General features: G+C 36.1%; 1 protein-coding gene across 6 annotated transcripts in view; it reads right to left on the bottom strand.

Annotated features, from left to right (window-relative positions):
- LOC126372932 (uncharacterized) overlaps window positions 1–19,592 on the bottom strand; it is a 223,257-nt gene that overhangs the window by 108,155 nt on the left and 95,510 nt on the right. For 5 of the 6 annotated variants that reach the window (XM_050018833.1, XM_050018836.1, XM_050018837.1 and 2 more), the window contains exon 5: window positions 5,619–5,687. The exons of the other annotated variant lie outside the window; for it this stretch is intronic. In XM_050018833.1, the coding sequence (XP_049874790.1) occupies window positions 5,619–5,687 (69 nt within the window). The remainder of the gene's footprint in view (window positions 1–5,618; window positions 5,688–19,592) is intronic. 6 annotated transcript variants of the gene reach the window in all.

Here is a 19,592-nt window from a genome sequence, read left to right as displayed (position 1 = left end):
GTTTGAGACGATTATGCTGGTGAGAAGCAGCGTTATGAAGTGAGAAAAAGCTTAAGCGCTGTGGGATGATAGATAATGGAGATATAAAAGACGAAGGCACCAATAATAGATATACTTAGTTAATAGCTTCTATGCTGAACTGAGATCGAATAAAAACAGAACTTGTTCAGCTGCTCACCTTCCCAAGCATGTCGTAGAGGGTTTGTGTTTCTAACAATACACAATAGAATCGCTAAACTATCGATAGTTTTCGTTTAAAAAGGAGCATCTTTTCTATAGATAGATCTATTCAAATTCAAAAATATCTTTATTCAGTAGGTTACACTTTGAATCGTCAATTTTTACATAACGAACTCTCATCCGCCTAAAAATAATGCAGCTTCTCACAACCTGTATAGCCGGGGAAAAGAAGCTGCAAGAAAAACCTCGGCACAGGGCCCTAGACGTTATTAAAAAAAAAAATAAACATAAAATATTTTTATACAATTGAGTAATTTAGCTGCTTCTATACTATCGATAACTCAATACCAGACAATAGTGTCGACGTAGTTGAATACTATTAACACAATCGATTAAACTATCGTCTAATAAATGTATTTTTAACATTATGGGTGATGGGCCGGCTCATCTGTGATCTTAGGACTTCGTATCAAAAGTGACTGCAAGTTGTATTTTGTTGCTTGTCACTCTGCCTATCCCATTGGGGTTTACAGGCGTGAGCATTTATGCAAACATGAAATCGCAGACATATTAACAACAAATGGCAGGCGATAGGTAGTAGAACTTAAGTCTATAACTCAGTCATCTCTCGGAAATGGCGTCGTAATATTGCAGCTAAGGGAAGAGCAGAAAAACTGTTTATTGGAGATTTTAAAGTGATTTCCTGCAGAGATGTGTTCTCGGATGATACTACTTTCCTCGTTTAATCGATAGCTTCAAAGCAACACCTAAGTATAGAAGCTCTTTATAAATCATCTTTAAGAGATGGATGAGGCCTATTTATAAAACCTCTTTTTATATAAGAAGCGATGAAACGTTGGTACATTAGCTCCGGCCGAGTAGTTAATGCCATGTGCGGCAAACCTAGGGATGTTATTAATCCAGTAATCTTACAGAACAGTATAGAGGCACTTAGTACGTATGTATTACCCTATATATGAAATTATTTTAGGGTAGCGCAAAAATAAATCACCCAATCGGACGCTTGGCCTTACGCATTAACGCTACAAAAGGTACCTTTACAAATACATAATAAACATAAATAATAGTTGTAATTGGTTATATTGCTATTAAAGGCATATCGAAGCTATTTATAGGAATTGAAAAATGCTACTGTTGCTAGGAAAACGTAGCTGTCAGTTTAAAAGCAAATAAAGAAAATATACTGTCAATGTTTGCAGTCTGCAATTCTCGTAGTTTTGTCGGCTGGAGGTTACCTACATTTACCCGCATCTTTCTGAAAAATTGTAATTCGTCAATTGGTTTACTGTGGTCCTGTAGTTCACCGTGAGGTTCACAATGAGTTTTTAACTTATCTTAAGTGCAGTTTTCACTAACACAGTTGGTTCGACCATAATAGACGGCGATATCTTCACCGCCTACCACGTTGGTCTAACAGAAAGCTCGATGAGGAATGGTTACTTAGTTCATCTTTTCTTTCGTTCGACTACCCCAATTGGGATACAGTCGTCAGCTTATGTTATGGTATCAATTCGGTGTAAAATACAGGAAAATACTAAGGTAACAACAGGTATCGACATCATTACACGTGTCGAGGGTCTAGTTAAAGACATCCGTAACTAGAATATAACAAACTTACATCAGAGGACAACTTTATGAACTATTTCAATATACAGTACAGACAAACAGCCATCATCAGGGTGCAAGATTGCACGGCCAGATACTAAAAGAACAAGTTGTCAGTTGCTACGGCAGGAATGCTGACCGTCCTATATAAAATGATGAACATAATGGTGTACATTATGTTCGTATATACAGGGTGTTAGTGACACTAACGAAAACTCCGAGGAATAATTCAGACCATGATTCCGAGTTGATATCAAGTCGAATTTTGCGTCGCAAAATAATGGGACTGAAAATAACTAAAAATAAACACTAAATCATGAATTTTCCGATAGGAAATTCCACTGTGTATATTATTTATTTTATTTTGAGTTAAGATTATTTGTTTTAGTTTTATTTTAATTTAATTTTTATTTTGTTTCATAAGTCTATTTTTGTTCAACTGTTTTGTTTATGGTGTAAATAAAGTTTCTTTACTAAAAAAAATCCACTTGATATCAACTCATGATCATGGTTTGAATCATCCCTCACAGTTTTAATAATTCAAAATTATTTAATAATTATCACGAATTTTGCGACGGGAAATTCCACTGATGATACTAACTCAGATTCATAGCTGAATCCTCTTCCTGAGTATTTGTTACGGTGTCACTAAGACCCTATATCATATAGACTAATTTATATATTTCCCTTAGTATTTCTATAAAATTGACGTCAAGTATCATCTCCTTCTAAAATGTTCGGTCAACGACCGGTTTCAGGTCTATTTAACCTATATTAAGGGCAAAGTCCCCCGTTCTAGTTTTCTCGAGTCCTAATTTTATTCCCCGTTCCTTTGAGAATATCAACCATCTCTTTTCCTCTCTAAGTCAATAAATAGAGACAAACCGTTTTCACGTAAACATCTAAAACATTATATTTTATTGACTAGGTTGGATATTTGATATTCTGTAGGTGCGCCTTTATAAGAGCCTTAGGTTTTTGGTTACATTTTCTTTATTTACTTACTTATAGCTCATTAAGAAAGTAGATAGAGGTCCTAGGGTCGTACTTAAAGGGAAACTGCGTCTCAAATTGTATGGTATTGTTAATTTGGAAATTTTTATTTTAGTAGAATTATGTCAAAATTAGAGGTTTAAGTATGAAAATACGCAATACAACTCACGGTTAGAAATCGGTTATGACGTGTTTGATATCTACAGTCTATCCATTTATAACACATAACATCACGCCTGTAACCCCAAAGGGGTAGGCAGTGATGTATAGTTCACAAACTCCTTGGCAGCTATGTTTAAGTCCCATGTGATAGGGGCGACCCTATTGCCCTTGACCGGGCACAAATCCCTAGCTCAGTTTCAACCTTTTAGGGTTACCACTTGACTCATAATAATTATGTCACAACCTGTAAGTCATCATCTCTCATTTAAGAGCCACGCTCTTATCGGTGTAGCATTCTCCATGCTACTTTTTTTAGGGGAAAATAGAGCAGTGGTTTCCCTCTTGCCTTCCGCTCTATGTGTACCTGTAAGTACATACTTGTAAATGTGAACTAATATTGTCATATATTTAAGGCTTATTCAGTACAAATAAAGATATTTTTATATATTATATAAACCACATGATATCTATCATCTGTGACTCAAACATGAATCCAAACTTATAAAGCCGAATTCAGTGGTATAGGCCCAATCCGGGATTCAAACCTGTGACACTACGACGGATTACCTATTTATAAAGAAAAATAGGTACAATTTAATATAAAATTACTTAAGAAATCATAAGCAAAAAAGCTAGAAAAAAAAGCAAAAAGCTAAAAGAAAAAAAAAAAAAATTAAAAAAGAAACGAACAAACGATAAATTATATGTAAATTTTCTTTGTATACTAAAGCAATAAAGAGTATACAAACAAACAACAAACAAAAAAACAAAGTAAAAAAATAAAAAAAAAAGGAAAGAAAAGTTAGAAGGAAAGGGAGGAAGGGGAAGACTAAGAAGAGCTTACATGGAACAGATTAAAGGAAAGGTTAACGTCGTGTCTTATAGGGAAGTCAAGGAATTGGCCTTTGATAGACTGGAATGAAAAATGCTACACCGACAAGAGCGTGGCTCTTAAATTGATGATGATGAAGAAATCATAATTAGAACTAGGTATTTTAACGATTAATACCTTCAGGTGAACTTCATAAGTAAAAAATGATTCCTTATTGTTTGAAGGATGAATAGATAAGTATGATAACTAAAATATGAGTGGTTTGGATTAAATCTCTTGTTAATATCAGAAATAGATTACTGAAACGCCCAATTACTGCACCTTTTAAAGAGCAGGTTATATTATTATATTATATGTTTATATAATATGTTTATAGGCTGTTTAGCCTATATACTTCTTACTGCTGGGCCAAAGCCTCCCCTCAATCAACCGGAGATAGTATGCAGCATACTCCACCACGCTGCACCATTGCGGTTTGGTGGAGATGTTTTTACGGGATCAACGGCTTAACGTGCCCACCGAAGCACGGGATCTACTTTTTTCGGACAATCAGGTGCTTCGCAAAGTCCTTACCAAACTAATGACAGTCTTACAAAGTGATTTCGAAAATGTCTCTTTGGAAATCGAATCCCGATCACGGAGGGTATTTTTAAAATAACGCATTGAATTGCGTTGTTATATTATTCACTAAAATATCTTCTGAAAATGTTCTGAACTCGGTTAAGTACCTCAAAAAGCACTTTTTTTTGCTGTAAGAGGACGAATACTTTAATAACATCACACACTACAAAATAGATATAAATATTGTTGGCGAAAGTAGTAAGTAGACCTTAAAATCAAAATGTATTTTCCGTAATTCAACTATCGGAGTCCAGTTATGATAATTGGTTTGGGCCGGTATGGTTTCGCACGTGAATGTGTAGAGTTGGAATTTAGTGAAGCGCTTCGAATTTTGCCTTCCGAATCAAAATGTTAAATCGGCTGATGATTTTAGCATCAAAGTGGATTTATATACTCTTTACAATCGTGGGTTAAAACTTTAAGCCGTTGGTCCCAGTCACTACTTACTGATGTAAGTAAGTAGTCGTTACATGAACCATGTCAGGGTTGATGAGGTTGGTAATCCATCACAACCTACACGATAGAAGAGAAGAATAGATGATCAAACGAACTTCTAAGTGAAGTTCGATCATTATTATGTGAGTCGCTTCATTCGAAGATATAATATAAATCAATACAAGTGCGATGTGGCCTGTAGGTTAAAGGGACTACCTTATATTGATTTATATTATATCTGAAGAATGAAGCGACGAAATATAGTCGTGGATTGAAAATTCGTAACTTTTAGGGTTGTGTATGTCAAAAATGTTAATTGTAAATGTATGTTGCACGACCTTTCTGTATCTGCATACCAATATTGTTTTGGTTAAATGTGTGAAACTTTAATTTAGTCATATATAACAACCAATGTACCACATTTACTGCAAATAAATGATTTGATTTGATTTTTTGATTTGAAAAAGAAAAACGAAACCCTTATAGGATCATTTTGTTGTCCGTTTGTCTGTCTGGCAAGAAGTTCCATTGCATAAAGAAAATAATATTTTTGCGATTACAAACTTATTGAAACTAATCGCGACCTGTGTACGGAGACAATAGTATTTTTCCGGCGTCTTAAGGATGAATATTGTTTTTGTTAATTTACGACAGATTGTAAGGAACCCTCTGGGCGTGCCTCCAAGTCGCATTTGGTCTGGTTTTTTGGTCTTTACTGATTCTTAAAAGTGGACAAAAATATTGTATTAAGAACAGATAAGTCACCAACCTGCAACGGGACAGCGTGATTGAGGATCCTCCGTGCCCTCTGCACTTGAAGAGGGGAGGTTTTGGTGAGCTGTGGAACGTATGTAGGTTGTTTATCTATGCATTACAGAGAAAGGAAATAGAACATTCAAAAAAGGATGATATAGCATGCCGTTGTTTTTAGTCGACTTGGCGGGCGCACTGCCGTACCCCAGGTGTGCAAATTATCCACCACAAGCTTCACTATTTTGTATTGACAACTTCGGTGGACAACTGAGATCTGAGAGAATCAGATTTACTTAAATATTTAACGTAAGTACCCAATTAACAAAGACGTCCTTGTCAAAGGTCAATTTTACTTTGGTATTTAATTTATTTGTTAAGTATATCTTAGCTTGAATCGTAGTAGTTTCTACGCCGTTCGGTTGGCTGCCAATTGTCTTGTACTTAGATAAGAAAGTCTTATCGTAGCTGGTCATTTATTTTAATGTACTTATTTAAGTATATTTGTTCGTTTATTATGTTGAATAAATGAGTTGTCCACCGAAGCTGAGAAAGTTACAGAGTAGGCTTACTCTGGGGAAAGAACAACATCTTGAATAGCTATTTTTACTAAATTTGTGAATCAATTATATAATTTTGTGCGTTTTAACGCGTTAGAGTGGTGGATTTCAATGTGTTTGGAGAAAATTCGGTAAAAAGCGCTACAAATTCTTGCTGTGAGGCTTTACGGCACGGATTAACGTGCAGCTTTTAGCATTGTAGTAGATTTATATAGGGTTTTAAGTCATGTATGATAACGATGAATTGTTGTGACGTTTGCTGAAAGATTCCGTTTTGTAAACTTCAATGAGATAACTCGATAAAATAGAAAAGAATAAATGTTTATTTTAACACAAAGACACAAATATAGTTAGAATTAAAAACCCACAAGTGTTCCCTTTGTAATTTAAAAGGTATTTACTAAATATGTAAGTAATATATAACTTTGCTCAAACTAAGAAGTAGGTACCTATATACGTTGTGTAGTACGCTTCCTATTGTATGGATATAATAAGTAGTAAAAGTGTATGGATATAATAAGTGGTGGAGGAGCTCGGTGGCACAGCGGTAAACGCGCTCGGTCTGCGATTGTTGAAGTTAAGCAACTTTCGCAAAGACCGGTCATAGGATGGGTGACCACAAAAAAAAAATCATCTCGAGCTCCTTCGTGCTTCGGAAGGCACGTTAAGCCGTTGGCCCCGGCTGCATTAGCAGTCGTTAATAACCACCAATCCGCACTGGGCCCGCGTGATGGTTTAAGGCCCGATCTCCCTATCCATCCATAGGGAAGGCCCGTGCCCCAGCAGTGGGGACGTTAATGGGCTGATGATGATGATGAAGTAGTGGAAGCCAGTGTCTAGTCATCTAAGACAGCAGCAGCCATCTCTCACTCATCATCGGTACAACATGTATTCCTCTTCCATTCATTTCTGTCGTTCGTCATCTCGGTACTTACACATTTCATACACATACTACCCAGCAGCCATCTCCCACTGATGTCATGAACATAATACGTAATAGTTTTATACGGCAGCGTAGCGACTCCGCTACCATGAGCATGAGTATTCTCTATGCCCCTCTGGTCGATTGAGAGGACGCCTGTGCTCGTATGGATGTATCTACCAAACGTAGGTTAAGTAATCGTTTTAATAAAATAAAATTATCAAAGCGAGTTTAGAACGTTACATATAAACTTTAAGTTAACAAAGAAGTAATATTGAAAAGTGTAGTACAAATACCAATGAAAGTGCAGAAAAATTTAATTGAAGGAAAAATCCTTTGACTTTTCTTATTCCAATTAGCGAGAGGAAAATGGTCTTCCGGAGTGCAATAATGAAAAAAGTGTTTGCTATTTCAAAGTTAAATATTGTTCTTTGATAGATTCCTTTATGTTGTGTTTTGGCGAACGATTTGCTCTTTTTCTTGTTTTGTATGGTACTTTGGTCCTTAATTTCCTTTTTTCCTTTCTTTGATTCCTGCAGACACATCCTAATTTTAATTTAAGCTATACCTCTCATTTTATTATCTGGCTAAACGGAAAGGGACGGATGATTGATAAACGTTAATTTTAAAATGAATGCCAACATTTGCCTAAGTTATTACTTAGGCAAATGTTGGGTTATTGGCCAATATAAAATTAAAAAAAATATATATAAAAATATAAAAAATATAAAGGTTTATTTCTTTATCTTTGTTATTTTTACATTATCAGGTTGTTAAATTTTGGAACGGCTTTTTAAATTTTTGCCTAAAATTGATTGACGTGTGTTCCATAAATTTTATGTCCGTCGATTCTTTTTCAGCGGATAAGAAAATGACAGGTGTAACTTTAAAAAAAAAATCGATGGCGTGTACAGGAAAAAGCACCATTGTGTATTTAACAATTAAAAGTGTGACTGAAGTTTGCATTTTCGTGCCCAATGGATCTGCGCACCCCGAGACTCTGAGCGTGAATGTTTTCATCTGTATTAGATCTCTGTGTAGTTCAAACCTCGAGCCAAATATTTGCGCGTATATCGTCCGTTGCGGGTATCCTACCTGTAGGTTCGCCGTTTTCAATACCATCGTTTTTTAAATGAAATTTTTAATAAAATGTATGGTATCAAATATATAAAATTAAACGAATTGGATAACAAAGTTAAACAACTACTTACAACTCAACTCAGTTGAAATAACTATTTTGATCCTTCCTCCTTAAATTAAAACTTTACTATTTTATGTGTATTTACTATTAATAGTAAAACAACAATAAATAAACAAGTGAAATAAACTTTTTGGAATTTATCTCGTAGGCCATTGTTCAATAATGTTTGATTGGCTATATAAGGTGCCTTGAATATTTGCACCGCCGGCTGAAAGTACTGGATATTAAAGGAGGGATTACAGGTGGGCGTGGGGGAGCCTGCACCCCTCCCTGCTGTAGGAGGGGATTCCAAACAGGCTTTTTTCGTTTCACCTTCATAAAACCTAAGGTGACGTCAAAACAAGCTCGAGAGTTCATGTTTGTTTTTGCTACTGACGTCATGATAAACGTAGATTTTATTTTAAAACGCTGCAGATTTAATTAGTATGACGTATTTTTATCTAAGTACCTAAATACAAAAATTATAGTGTGTTTGCGAGCGAGCGCGCCCGCGCGTGTGTGTGTGTGTTTGATAAGACGTCAACCTTTATATGCACGGGGTCTTCTATCGTGTGGGTTGTGAATTACCAACCCCATCAAACCGTACTTACATCAGTAATAACCGGGGCCAACGACTTAACGTGCCTTCCGAAGCACGGATCATCTTACTTTGGACAATCAGGTGCCTGTAATGTAATGCGCGGGATAATAAGATTTTATTTCCTATTAGCTATGTAAAATTATTGTCATTTAGTAACACGTCCACCGTAACAATGCATTTATTTTAGGCTATGTGATTAGTAATCTGTTACTCATAAATATTAGGGCCTTAGCCAAGTTCCAAACAATTGTGACAATCGACAAAATGCTATATTTTTATCATTGTCGATTGTCATAATTGTTTGCAACTTAATTAAGGCCCCTGTTCATAAAAATATTATTCTTGCCTGAGCTTAGCGCGTCACTGGTAGTGCAAAATCAGTTTACATCCTTTTCCTTTTTATTTTAAAGTACGTTATTGAACGAACACGAGCGTCTAAGTCAAGCAAGTGCTTTCTCTGATTTTTCTTAAAGATTTTGCAGAAAAACTGGAATTCTGACTACACCTACGCGCTGCCCAAAGCTATCGAATGGAAGCTGGTATATAAAGTGGTTGTATTTAACTGCCCGTGGGTAGACATGGGTGGGAATCTGTCTCTTATTAAGTGTGTGAACACCCACACTTTTTTGCAAATGGATTCTCTTGAGAATTATTCACTAATAAACTTTTACGGTTGAAACTTTGTAGTTGTTAGAGTGATCTTTATATAACTATGAAAGAACTTGTAACTTAGCCTGTAACTGGCCAGTATTTATTTCGGGCTGGAATGTAATAAAGGCGTCGTTTCTCTAAATAACTTAACTATTAAAAACTTGACTAAAAATAACTTGACTTTTTGACTTTATTTTTCGATTATAAATGTGAAGCACGTTAAGCCGTTGGTCCCGGTTACTACTTATTGATGTAAGTGAGTAGTCGGTACATGAGTCATGTCAGGGGCCTTTGGCGGCTCAATAGTAACCCTGACACCAGGTTTGATGAGGTTGGTACTCCAACCTCACAACCCACACGATAGAAGAAGAGAAGAATGTGAAGCCTGATATAAACGGGATAAACGCTAGGGTAAATAAAATTTCTTCTTGAAAAAACGTACATTCTTACCGAAACAACAAGAAAAATCTCAAGGACATCTAACATTTCACTACACCTATAAGAAAAGCTTCCGAAGTAGTCACTATAGCTGTACGCGATCTCGCGTGGGATGCAACGTATCTCCTACTAAACGTAGACACCCACTTTACGAACGGATTCTCATGAAAATTCAACACAAATACTTACTTAGGACTTTGAAATAAAATTCTAAAATTAGAAATTGTATTATTTTTATTATCTATGGTTTAAAAAAATACAATATATTTGGTTTGGTGTAGTGCTGCGTAGACTTAACTATATTAAAAACAATAATACGGTTGACAGTGGATAAATAAGAAAAAAATATCGATCTAAAAATACTTATGAATTTTTGTATAGTTTATTTTATATGATAAAATATTAGAGATGTGATAAGTTATTAAGTTCCTACTTACATAAGTTAGTGTTATAAAAATATTTTACGACAGATAATTTAATGAAAGGAATAGTGATGTGCAATGGAAATTATAGTGACGTATTGATACATGTGTATCTTTCTGAGAAATTATACATAAGTAGATACCGTAATTTAAAAATACACAAAAGGCATATATATGTGTAAGGTATGTGTATGCTTGTAAACATTATCTGCCGTCTCCTCTTTAATCTATCACTCTCACATGCTTACTGGAAGAAATGTTTGTTAAAAATAAGTTGTGACTATTGTATCTCTTCTTTTTTTTTTCTTTTTTTTGAAAAGGGTTTTATTATGAATAAAGAATTGAATTGAATTGTTGCCATATTGTGTAAAATGAACAAAACCAGCAACCTCTGACATTTCACACAGAATGTGATACTGAATTTGGTACCCACGCAATATATGCTATTCACGTTTTATCTAAAACATCCCAACCAATTCAGCACTGCACAAACCGCACGCATAATGCTATGTGTCACCACTCAAGTAGAACCAACCCACTCAGTTTCCTAGAATGCTAGAATGAACCCTGCTGGCATTTTCAACCACTGCGAGGGTGGTATCCTCCAGTTTACTTGCGAATTTACTTTTTAATCATATTACCTACTACACCCCCGACTGACCTTTGTACTACAAGTATAAAACGCGTTCCTACAAACCCACCCAACGACATTTCAAAATGCAGAGGTGTTGCATTTTCTAACATCGCAGCAGCTCTAAGTTTTTATTATGTTTGCATTTGCACTCGAGTTTTGCGGATAAAGGAGAATCTCTAATTTTATATGAGAGTAAAATGTTAGTCGGCTAAGTTGGGGGATTTTAATATGCGATTCTAGGGAGAGGGTTTCGTATTGTTGTTAAATTGAGATCGAATTAATTCATGTAGCGGTGACTAGACGCGGCTAGACGCGTTTGTTACTTGTCTCGTGTACTGAGGGTGGATTCCTGGATATGAAATTTGGCTCACATCAATGTTTAAATAGGGCAGTCATTGTCATAGCCACCACGGTTGCGCTACCAACAAAACATGCAGTTGTAAAAGGTACTTTATCTGGTTGTGCAACCAATTTGTTGCTGGCAACTGAATCTCGAATAAGTGTCCTGAGCTAAGGCCCTAAGAGGAGAGTGTCTTGCGCGACAAAAATTGCGATAAAATGAGCCTGAGTTTTAAACCTGTTACTTATTAAGCGCTAGAAAATATATAAATTTAAGTATTTGTAAAATTAACCCAAGGAACAAATTTATAAATTCAAAATATGTGGAAAACTGTATTTGAAAACGTACGGGCAAGTGGTAGTGTAAATACCACAATTTGTTTCGGTTCTTGCTATGATCGCGATAATGAAAGGTCACGTAGTAAATGTTTCTATTAAATTAATGACCGTGAAAACGAAATAACGAATTCACATAGGTACGGCTATTTGCAGCTGAGCCGGCAAAACATATTTTTGGAGAGTTTTCGTGTTATAAAAATGTGATCTAAATATAAATTATGAATTGTAATAAATATTATTATTGAAGGTGTTATTTATAAAATAACTTAAATAAATGGGAAACATGATAATATTAAACTATAACAAGTCTTTCAACATAAATAAATATCATTGACATTTCCAGCTAAATAGAAATTTATCATAGAAATATTTTTTACAGTAAGTAATTACTTTAGACTACGACCGAAATTCAAATTCAGTAGAATAGAAAACGCAACTTAAAGCTATTTTCATCCTTTAGAATGACGTAAATAAACTATCTCAGACAATGTATGTTTTCTATTTCCAATAAATTAAATGGTAGATAAATGTAAGGAATTACTTCGGCTGTGCAAACGTTTCAGAATGGAGCCACGGTGTATATAATGATTGGCAGTGCTGCAGCATAAAAACCCGTGAGATTAAGACACAAGAGCTTTTTCGCGAATTCTTCTTTTCTATCTCTTTATTTCTCTCTCTCTCTCTCTCTCTCTCTCGAAGAGACGAGATGACAATATATTACCACCTGATGTCAAGTGTTTTTTTTTACTGTAGAATGGCCATATTTGCTTAATTGAGGAGCAGACCCACATATCGTGGTTGACTTTGCTAACTGACGTTTCTGTATTTTTTGCTAAAGTGATTTGTGTCTTATTGACAACTATCCGTTTCGCCAAATATTGCAGATACGTCAGTTCGCGACATCAGCGACGATATTACATTATTTTGCAGTGGGGACAGTCTAATAATGTCTATTTTAATATGACAATTAATCCCAGAAAGAGGTTTGTTATGTATATGTCCCAATAACAAGTGCTGGTGCAACTGATGGGTCCTCGGCTAGAGTCCCAGTTATAGTTAGTTAAGTTGCAAGTAATCATGACGTGGGATGAAGTGGGATGGCGCCCAAAGTAGTCTATTACAAAGCCATACTAGGACCCCTGTCCTCCGCCTCTGAATAGTAATGACAGTTACTACTGCCCTCTGTCAGGTTCCAGGTTACAGTCCCTGTGACTTGCCCCTTCCGTCCTGCATTGCCGTACCGATGGCTCCCATCTTCGCCTCTGCAACCGTTGAGGCCTTCACGGTGTCACTAACACTCTGTATTTTTATCACTGTCAGTGTCAATTGTCATAATCGTTTGCAGCTTGTCTAAGGTCACAAGTATTACTTCATAAGTTTCATTGTATTCTTAATGGATCATTTAAGACTCAATAAACATGTGAAAAATAAAGCTCACTACTATATTTTACACCAACGAAGCTGTTTGACTGTTGTCTATATACGTATATATTGTGTGGAGGCAGTCCGGTCGCCGAGAGGACGTCCCGACCTGTCTGACCTCGTGGAGGAAGAAGACAAGAGGAGAGCGTTTGAGGGAGCTAGAGGAAAATATTGTATTCGGTTTGTTTGGGTCAGTTGTGAAGAAGGGAGTTTATTACGTTATTTTGGTTTTGTACCATTTTCAGACGTTTAATTTTTTAGCGCCATAGTCCAAACAAATGTGTTTAAACGGTAGGTTATAAATATTTTTTTTTATATTATAATTTGAATTAAATTGTAAGGATCGTGACGTACAACAAACATAATTGTTTTCATTTCCTTGTTCTAAAAGAGCTTTCGATTTGGCATCCGTTTTGCTACGCATGCATCTATTGGCATACGTCCCCAAAACGTTTTATAAAAATAATAAGTTATCGCCAATATAAATAAAATATCTGGATTATAACTTAGCGAGTTTTCTTCTCATCTGAAAGATTGTTTTACGATCCTTTTCAATCCGTTTTTCCAAGTGCTAATTTAAATTCAACAGTTTATTTATCTCCTCGCTATAAAATCGAACTTCAGTTGTTTATTTTGAAAAAAAAAAGGAACTTCATTCATTACTGGCTTGTTTCAGAGATTTTCGTCTAGGTCTTCCGAAGTAGAGGTAATTTCTTTACCGAAACTGACAGCTTTCAAGACCACTCCTGAGATAATATTAATGGAGTATGTTCTTATTTTTCATGAAAAATTCTAACAGGAAAAGTTTATCGAGTGAAGTGCGTCATAAGGTAGAAGATAAAAAAGTTTATAATACGACGACGTCATCACGCAGCGAAAAGTTTTAATAGAGCAAGTAAGTTAAACTTAATCTATTATAAAAAATAAAAGCGACGTTTTCATAGTTTATTTTTTTTACGTGTTATTCAGTCTGTCAGTATATCATCGGCCGGCAAGTGTGCGCACGCGACGCTAGCGCATCTTCATTCATGACGTCACCGCATCAGTGACATTTACACGCGTATCGGCACCAAAATATACACATGTAAACAACTCGACAACGAGCAACAAGTCACGTAGGCGGCTGCAATCCCACTCAACAACCTTCCTGTCTACAAGGCCTTACCCATCCACCTTCCGCCAACGAATCAGTAATTACTGATACGAAATACGAAAACTCCCTCTTGATCACAACCGAAATAGAACTCAAATAAAGCTATACATGCATTCACTTGGACCTAACTTCGCGCCGGATCGACGCACCGGGGTCAAGAAAGGTCGCAAAACATTTCAACAAGAGCAACACGCAGTTAGGTTTCTTAAACCAATAGATACAAGCATACACTGTATGAAATGCTTTGTGCGGCTTACTTACTACGACGTTGCATACAAACAAAAACAAATGTACCATTTTTCACGTGCTGCATCCTGACGTGGTATTCGTAGTATGTTGTATCGTCGTAGCTGTGTAGTTGTGAATAGAGTTGACTTTCCATCGTGCGCACGGGTGGTAAGTCAGCAATCATCGTAAATAGGGTGCAAGGATTTGTTGTGGTACCGAGCGCGAGGAGTCGCGTGGTCGCGGTACGGTGCGCAGTGCCGACTGGCGCGCAATACGCGCGACAAGGAAGGGACATCATACGACGCATGCGCGCACAAACCGCGGGAATAATATTCTAGAAGCGGCTGCCGCGGCCGCGCCAAGCAAGCCGCGGGGAAATGCCCAACCCTGCAACCGCCCTTACCAGTTAATTTCCTTAAGTACTACTTAACATCTCCATACACGCCAGTACCTCGCTACAAAATGAAGTTTTATTTAACGCATTTAGAATATCTAGACTTATGAGATTTAATTCTTTGTCCTCGAACCAAGAAAGCTTCATGACTGCGACCCCGAATTGGAAAAGCTGAGATAGAGAGTTTATTAATACAGATAACGTGATAACGCCTACTGCAAAGTTCTTATGATTTTATTACTATCAAGGTGAGCTTCGGTTACGGAAATGGGACATTGGGTCAAGGATTTCGGGGCAATCCGCTCGGAATAACAGAGTTTTGTTGAGAGATGTTGTTGCAATGTTGGCAGATAATTTGACTTTGAAAGTAATTAGGATTATTAACCAAACATGTTGGAAAGCGACCCGAACCCTCAAGGATTATGAGTAACTCGGTGAACTGGTTACGCTGTATATTTTTTTTTACTTTTAATGTGTTTGCTCTTGGCCCCAGACTTGCCCGAAGGTATTGACGAGGCCTAAGATGGAGCGAGCTCGCCCAGAAGGTGCCTGTTCACTCTGGCCTTGAAAGCCCTCTGATCTTCATCCTAGTCTATTGGCTTGGGGTTGAGATCTGTACACGTGCGTTCAAATAGACTGGTATTGAGCTGACGAAGCAATGACGACATCATTATTGCGTCAAACTCTCAGTTACGACTAACTTTCCATGTTTACTTGGAAAGTCGGTTTTGAGTAGGATTTATTTTAACACGTGTCTATTTAATTCAAGGAAAATGAGGGGGTAATTAATTATGACAGCCTACATAAGGATGTATTAATGTAGGTAATGAGTAATTATAGTATCTCACTTTTATTTATTATTATGTTTGCTTCGTAGATAATTAATGTCACGTGATTACCAGGATTTGTGTCCGATTAATGGCAAAAGGCTCGCCTCCAATTACACAGGAGTTAAGCTGGAAAGGCTTGCGTGCAGGGTGTTAGTGATATCATAACGAAAACTTTGAGGGATGATTCGGCTCATGATCCTGAGTTAATGTCCACTGGAATTTTCCTTCGCAAAAGTATATAATTTAAAATAATTAAAAATAAAACATGAATTTTGCGACGGAAAATTCCACTTGATTTTAACTCAGAATCATGATTCGGCTCATGGTCCTGAGTTAATGTCCACTGGAATTTTCCATCGCAAAAGTATACAATTAAAAATAATAAAGAACACATGAATTTTGCGACGGAAAATTCCACTTGATTTTAACTCAGAATCATGAGCTGAATCATCCCCTTCATGTTGGAAACACCAACATTACCAACGTAATTTTGGCTGTCAATTTCACAACCAACTTCCTTTTTTTGTAGCTGTCATAATTTGTTGATGTATAATAATTCGCCATATTGATTTATCGATTATCATTCACGTTGTAGACTTACAAAACTATATGTGAAAGTGCCACCAACAAATCGTGGTTTTCTTCCATTGTGCTTCCACCACACACCAGCCCTTCAGCCCAACAGAAGTTGTACACCTCAGCATTTGGTACGATGTTATTAACAACTTGTATACTATACTTCTACGTATAGATTAAGGCTCCACATGTAGCGTCGTTTTAAAGCGCATTGAGTATAATTATTGTGTCATTATTAGAGCTTTTCTTATATCAAAATAATTCCCTGAGCGAGATATTATCTCTCATTTTCATCGCGTCTCGCGTAATCGCCCGTAGCGGGAGAGTGGACGAGCGTCTGTCGTATCTCCTAATACCAAGCGGCTTCATTGTACTGGTTTAGCGATGTTCTAAGTGGCGATTAAGCACTTGATGTCAAAACAAGATGGGAGAGTCACATACACGTCTTTAGGAGATGTGCGGTGTTTAGGTATTTAGTAAGAAAACTTTATCTAATTATACTCGCTCCTTGTTCGAGACGGTTTACAGTGTAGTCTCCGTCTTATGCTACAACATCGTCACAGCATTGTGCAGCTTCGTATAACTGAGATAGAACTTCACTTACAGGTAAGTTCGTTTAATCTCAATAATTATTTAAACATGACTAATTTAAGTTTCTTTTGAAAAGTTGTATAATTATGAACGAGTATGTGTCGTATATATGCGAAGTATGTTGCTAGAGCTGGCCGAGACCTATAAGGACGTACAATGACCAAAATTGGAGATTTATTTTATTTTTCCTCAGTACGATCTACTCCGAACCGGCGTGCGTTGAAACGATTGATAATATGTGGAGGAAGCAAGAGAAGTGTGTCAGGATCGAAGCAAGTGGAATTCCATAGAATACCATTTTAATGATAATTATATTATATTTATTAATCATTGGTTTATCTTTATTTCTTGTCCTAATGTATGTATTAAATAAAGTGCAAATTATAAACGGCGATAGAAACCATTATTAATTCATCGTAGTGGGATATTTTATGCTTTAGCTTGGGATAAAGTTACCAGTGTTAGCGTTTCGACACTACTGATATTTGTCGTTACATATTTACTTACTTACTCGTAAATTAGGCACCTACATGATCCCTTACAGACAAAATCATTATAAGCTGTTCATTTTATGCACCCTGGTTTGGTTAGGAAAGTAAAATGATCCGTGCTTCGGAGGGCACGTTAGGCTGTTGGTCAAAATGGTCAAAGATTTTCTTTTATTCCTATATTTTATACAACTTTTGATTTTACGATCGTTTCTAATCACAACGGATGGACGGATTACAGACGCGGGTTTATGTATGTATATGTTATCACAACCACTTCAACACTCACAACTAGGCTACAGTGTAATCATAACATTATAATTAACAGCATAGCTATTAAGAGTTTATATCTAAAAATATAAAAGTGTTATTATACTTTCATAGTTAAATGTGTTCGCGGGGTGTGAAGTGAATTATTGTTATTGTTTCGGCAATATTCTCAGGAGTTGTCAACTGCTTGTAAAAGATATGTGAAAGCTAGTTATGAATAATATTAAATCAACGCTTTTGTAAAAGAAATCACTGTGATTCTATGGTTCACCAGCTTGTTTTTAAGATGGGGAGCGCCAGTTCGAACCCCGATACTTTTGCACAACTAACACAGTTGGCTCGACCATTATAGACGGCGATACGGCTCACCACCTATCACGTTGGTTTACAGAAAGCTCGGTGACACCTGGGTACTTAGTTCATCTTGCTGTGGTTGTACCTCTGACTACCTCGATTGGGATATATGGGTGTGCATATGTGTTTATAATTATAATTTTATGTGTATGTTCTGTTTCTAGGTTTTTCCTGCGTCGTGGATTTGGCTCACTCATGAAAATGGCTTATATTTAAACAAAAAGAGAGCTCACCAAAATCAATAGTGGAGAACAATTGAATATTCGGCTTACCTGTAACATAAATGAATGTAAATTAATAAACTTGGAAGTAGCTAACGAACTGTGAGAGGAATTAACATAAATTATGCGGTTGCGAATAAAGAAATTTGCGAGTGAATTGGACAATGCGGTCCGATCTTTCATGTATATGTTTTTAAAATATTTTTTGTATGTCTGTCCAATAAAGTGTATTTGATTGAGTCATCTATATTCAAATTTGGAAAGTAAATTATAAACACATTAACATACTATGATAATGTTACGCAGCAATAAGGAAATATTTTAAAATTAATTTTCAGAATTGTTCTAGGTAAGAGGTAGCACTCTTTTGAAGTTGAAAATGCTATAACGTTTGGTTCAAGTCAAACGTAAAATTTAATGCGCTACTTAAAATGTGTTAAATCCCGGATCAGACATTATTAATTTCAACTTATATATAATATATCACACGTACATTTTGATGAATACGTTGGCTGTTTATTTAGGTATGTGCTTATGTATAAATGTGTAAGTGTATTATTATTATTGTTATGTAGTTTATGTAAGTACTGATATCTTTGTATTTTGTTTTTATAAGTATGTAGAATTGTACAATAAGCATTCCTATGCTGCATACCTATAATACTCAATATCTACTATGCCGAAAAGTTGCCAATAATGCTAAGTCGCTGTCTATTGTACTGTTTCTATTCCTCTTTTGTTTTTATCTATATATTATTGCCTTACACAATAATAGTAGAATTGCAATACCACTAGGTCTGAGTAGGATCCAGAATCAAATTATATAAACGTTTGTCACAAAGATCTCGCTAGAAATACTGGCATAGCAACTCTCGGATATCCTGAATGTATCTACAATACGGATATTGAGATTCCCGCTGAAAGAGCAAAAGTATTCGTGGCGATAGAAATAGAGCTACTACGAGACATTGAAGTGGAGCGGAATTGTTACTCCTCTCCAATAACATGAAAAGAATATTCGATTGAAATATGAGGACCTATATTTGAAATCTTAGTTCTAACTACTTATGTATTCAATAATTCATTTAATACAATAGTGATAGGGCAAGGCTTTGCGTCCCTTTTTCCATTCCTCTCAATCATGTTCAATCTCAATCCAATCAATATTGATGGGAAGGCATAATCTATAAACAAAGACGGTATTTTCAGCCCTTTCTTGTCATTGTAATATAAAGTATACTGCTATTAATAAACACGTTCCGAGAACAGTTCGGTAAACAATCCAATTTTCTGCAGATATCGTCTTCGAATTGCGCTGAATTCTATTTTTAACAATATAATTTTCTTCCATAACTGCATTTCCTTATAGCAATATCGATG

Source organism: Pectinophora gossypiella, chromosome 15, assembly GCF_024362695.1.
Source record: "Pectinophora gossypiella chromosome 15, ilPecGoss1.1, whole genome shotgun sequence".
Lineage (NCBI taxonomy): Eukaryota > Metazoa > Arthropoda > Insecta > Lepidoptera > Gelechiidae > Pectinophora > Pectinophora gossypiella.
This window is presented reverse-complemented; position numbering and strand designations above follow the sequence as displayed.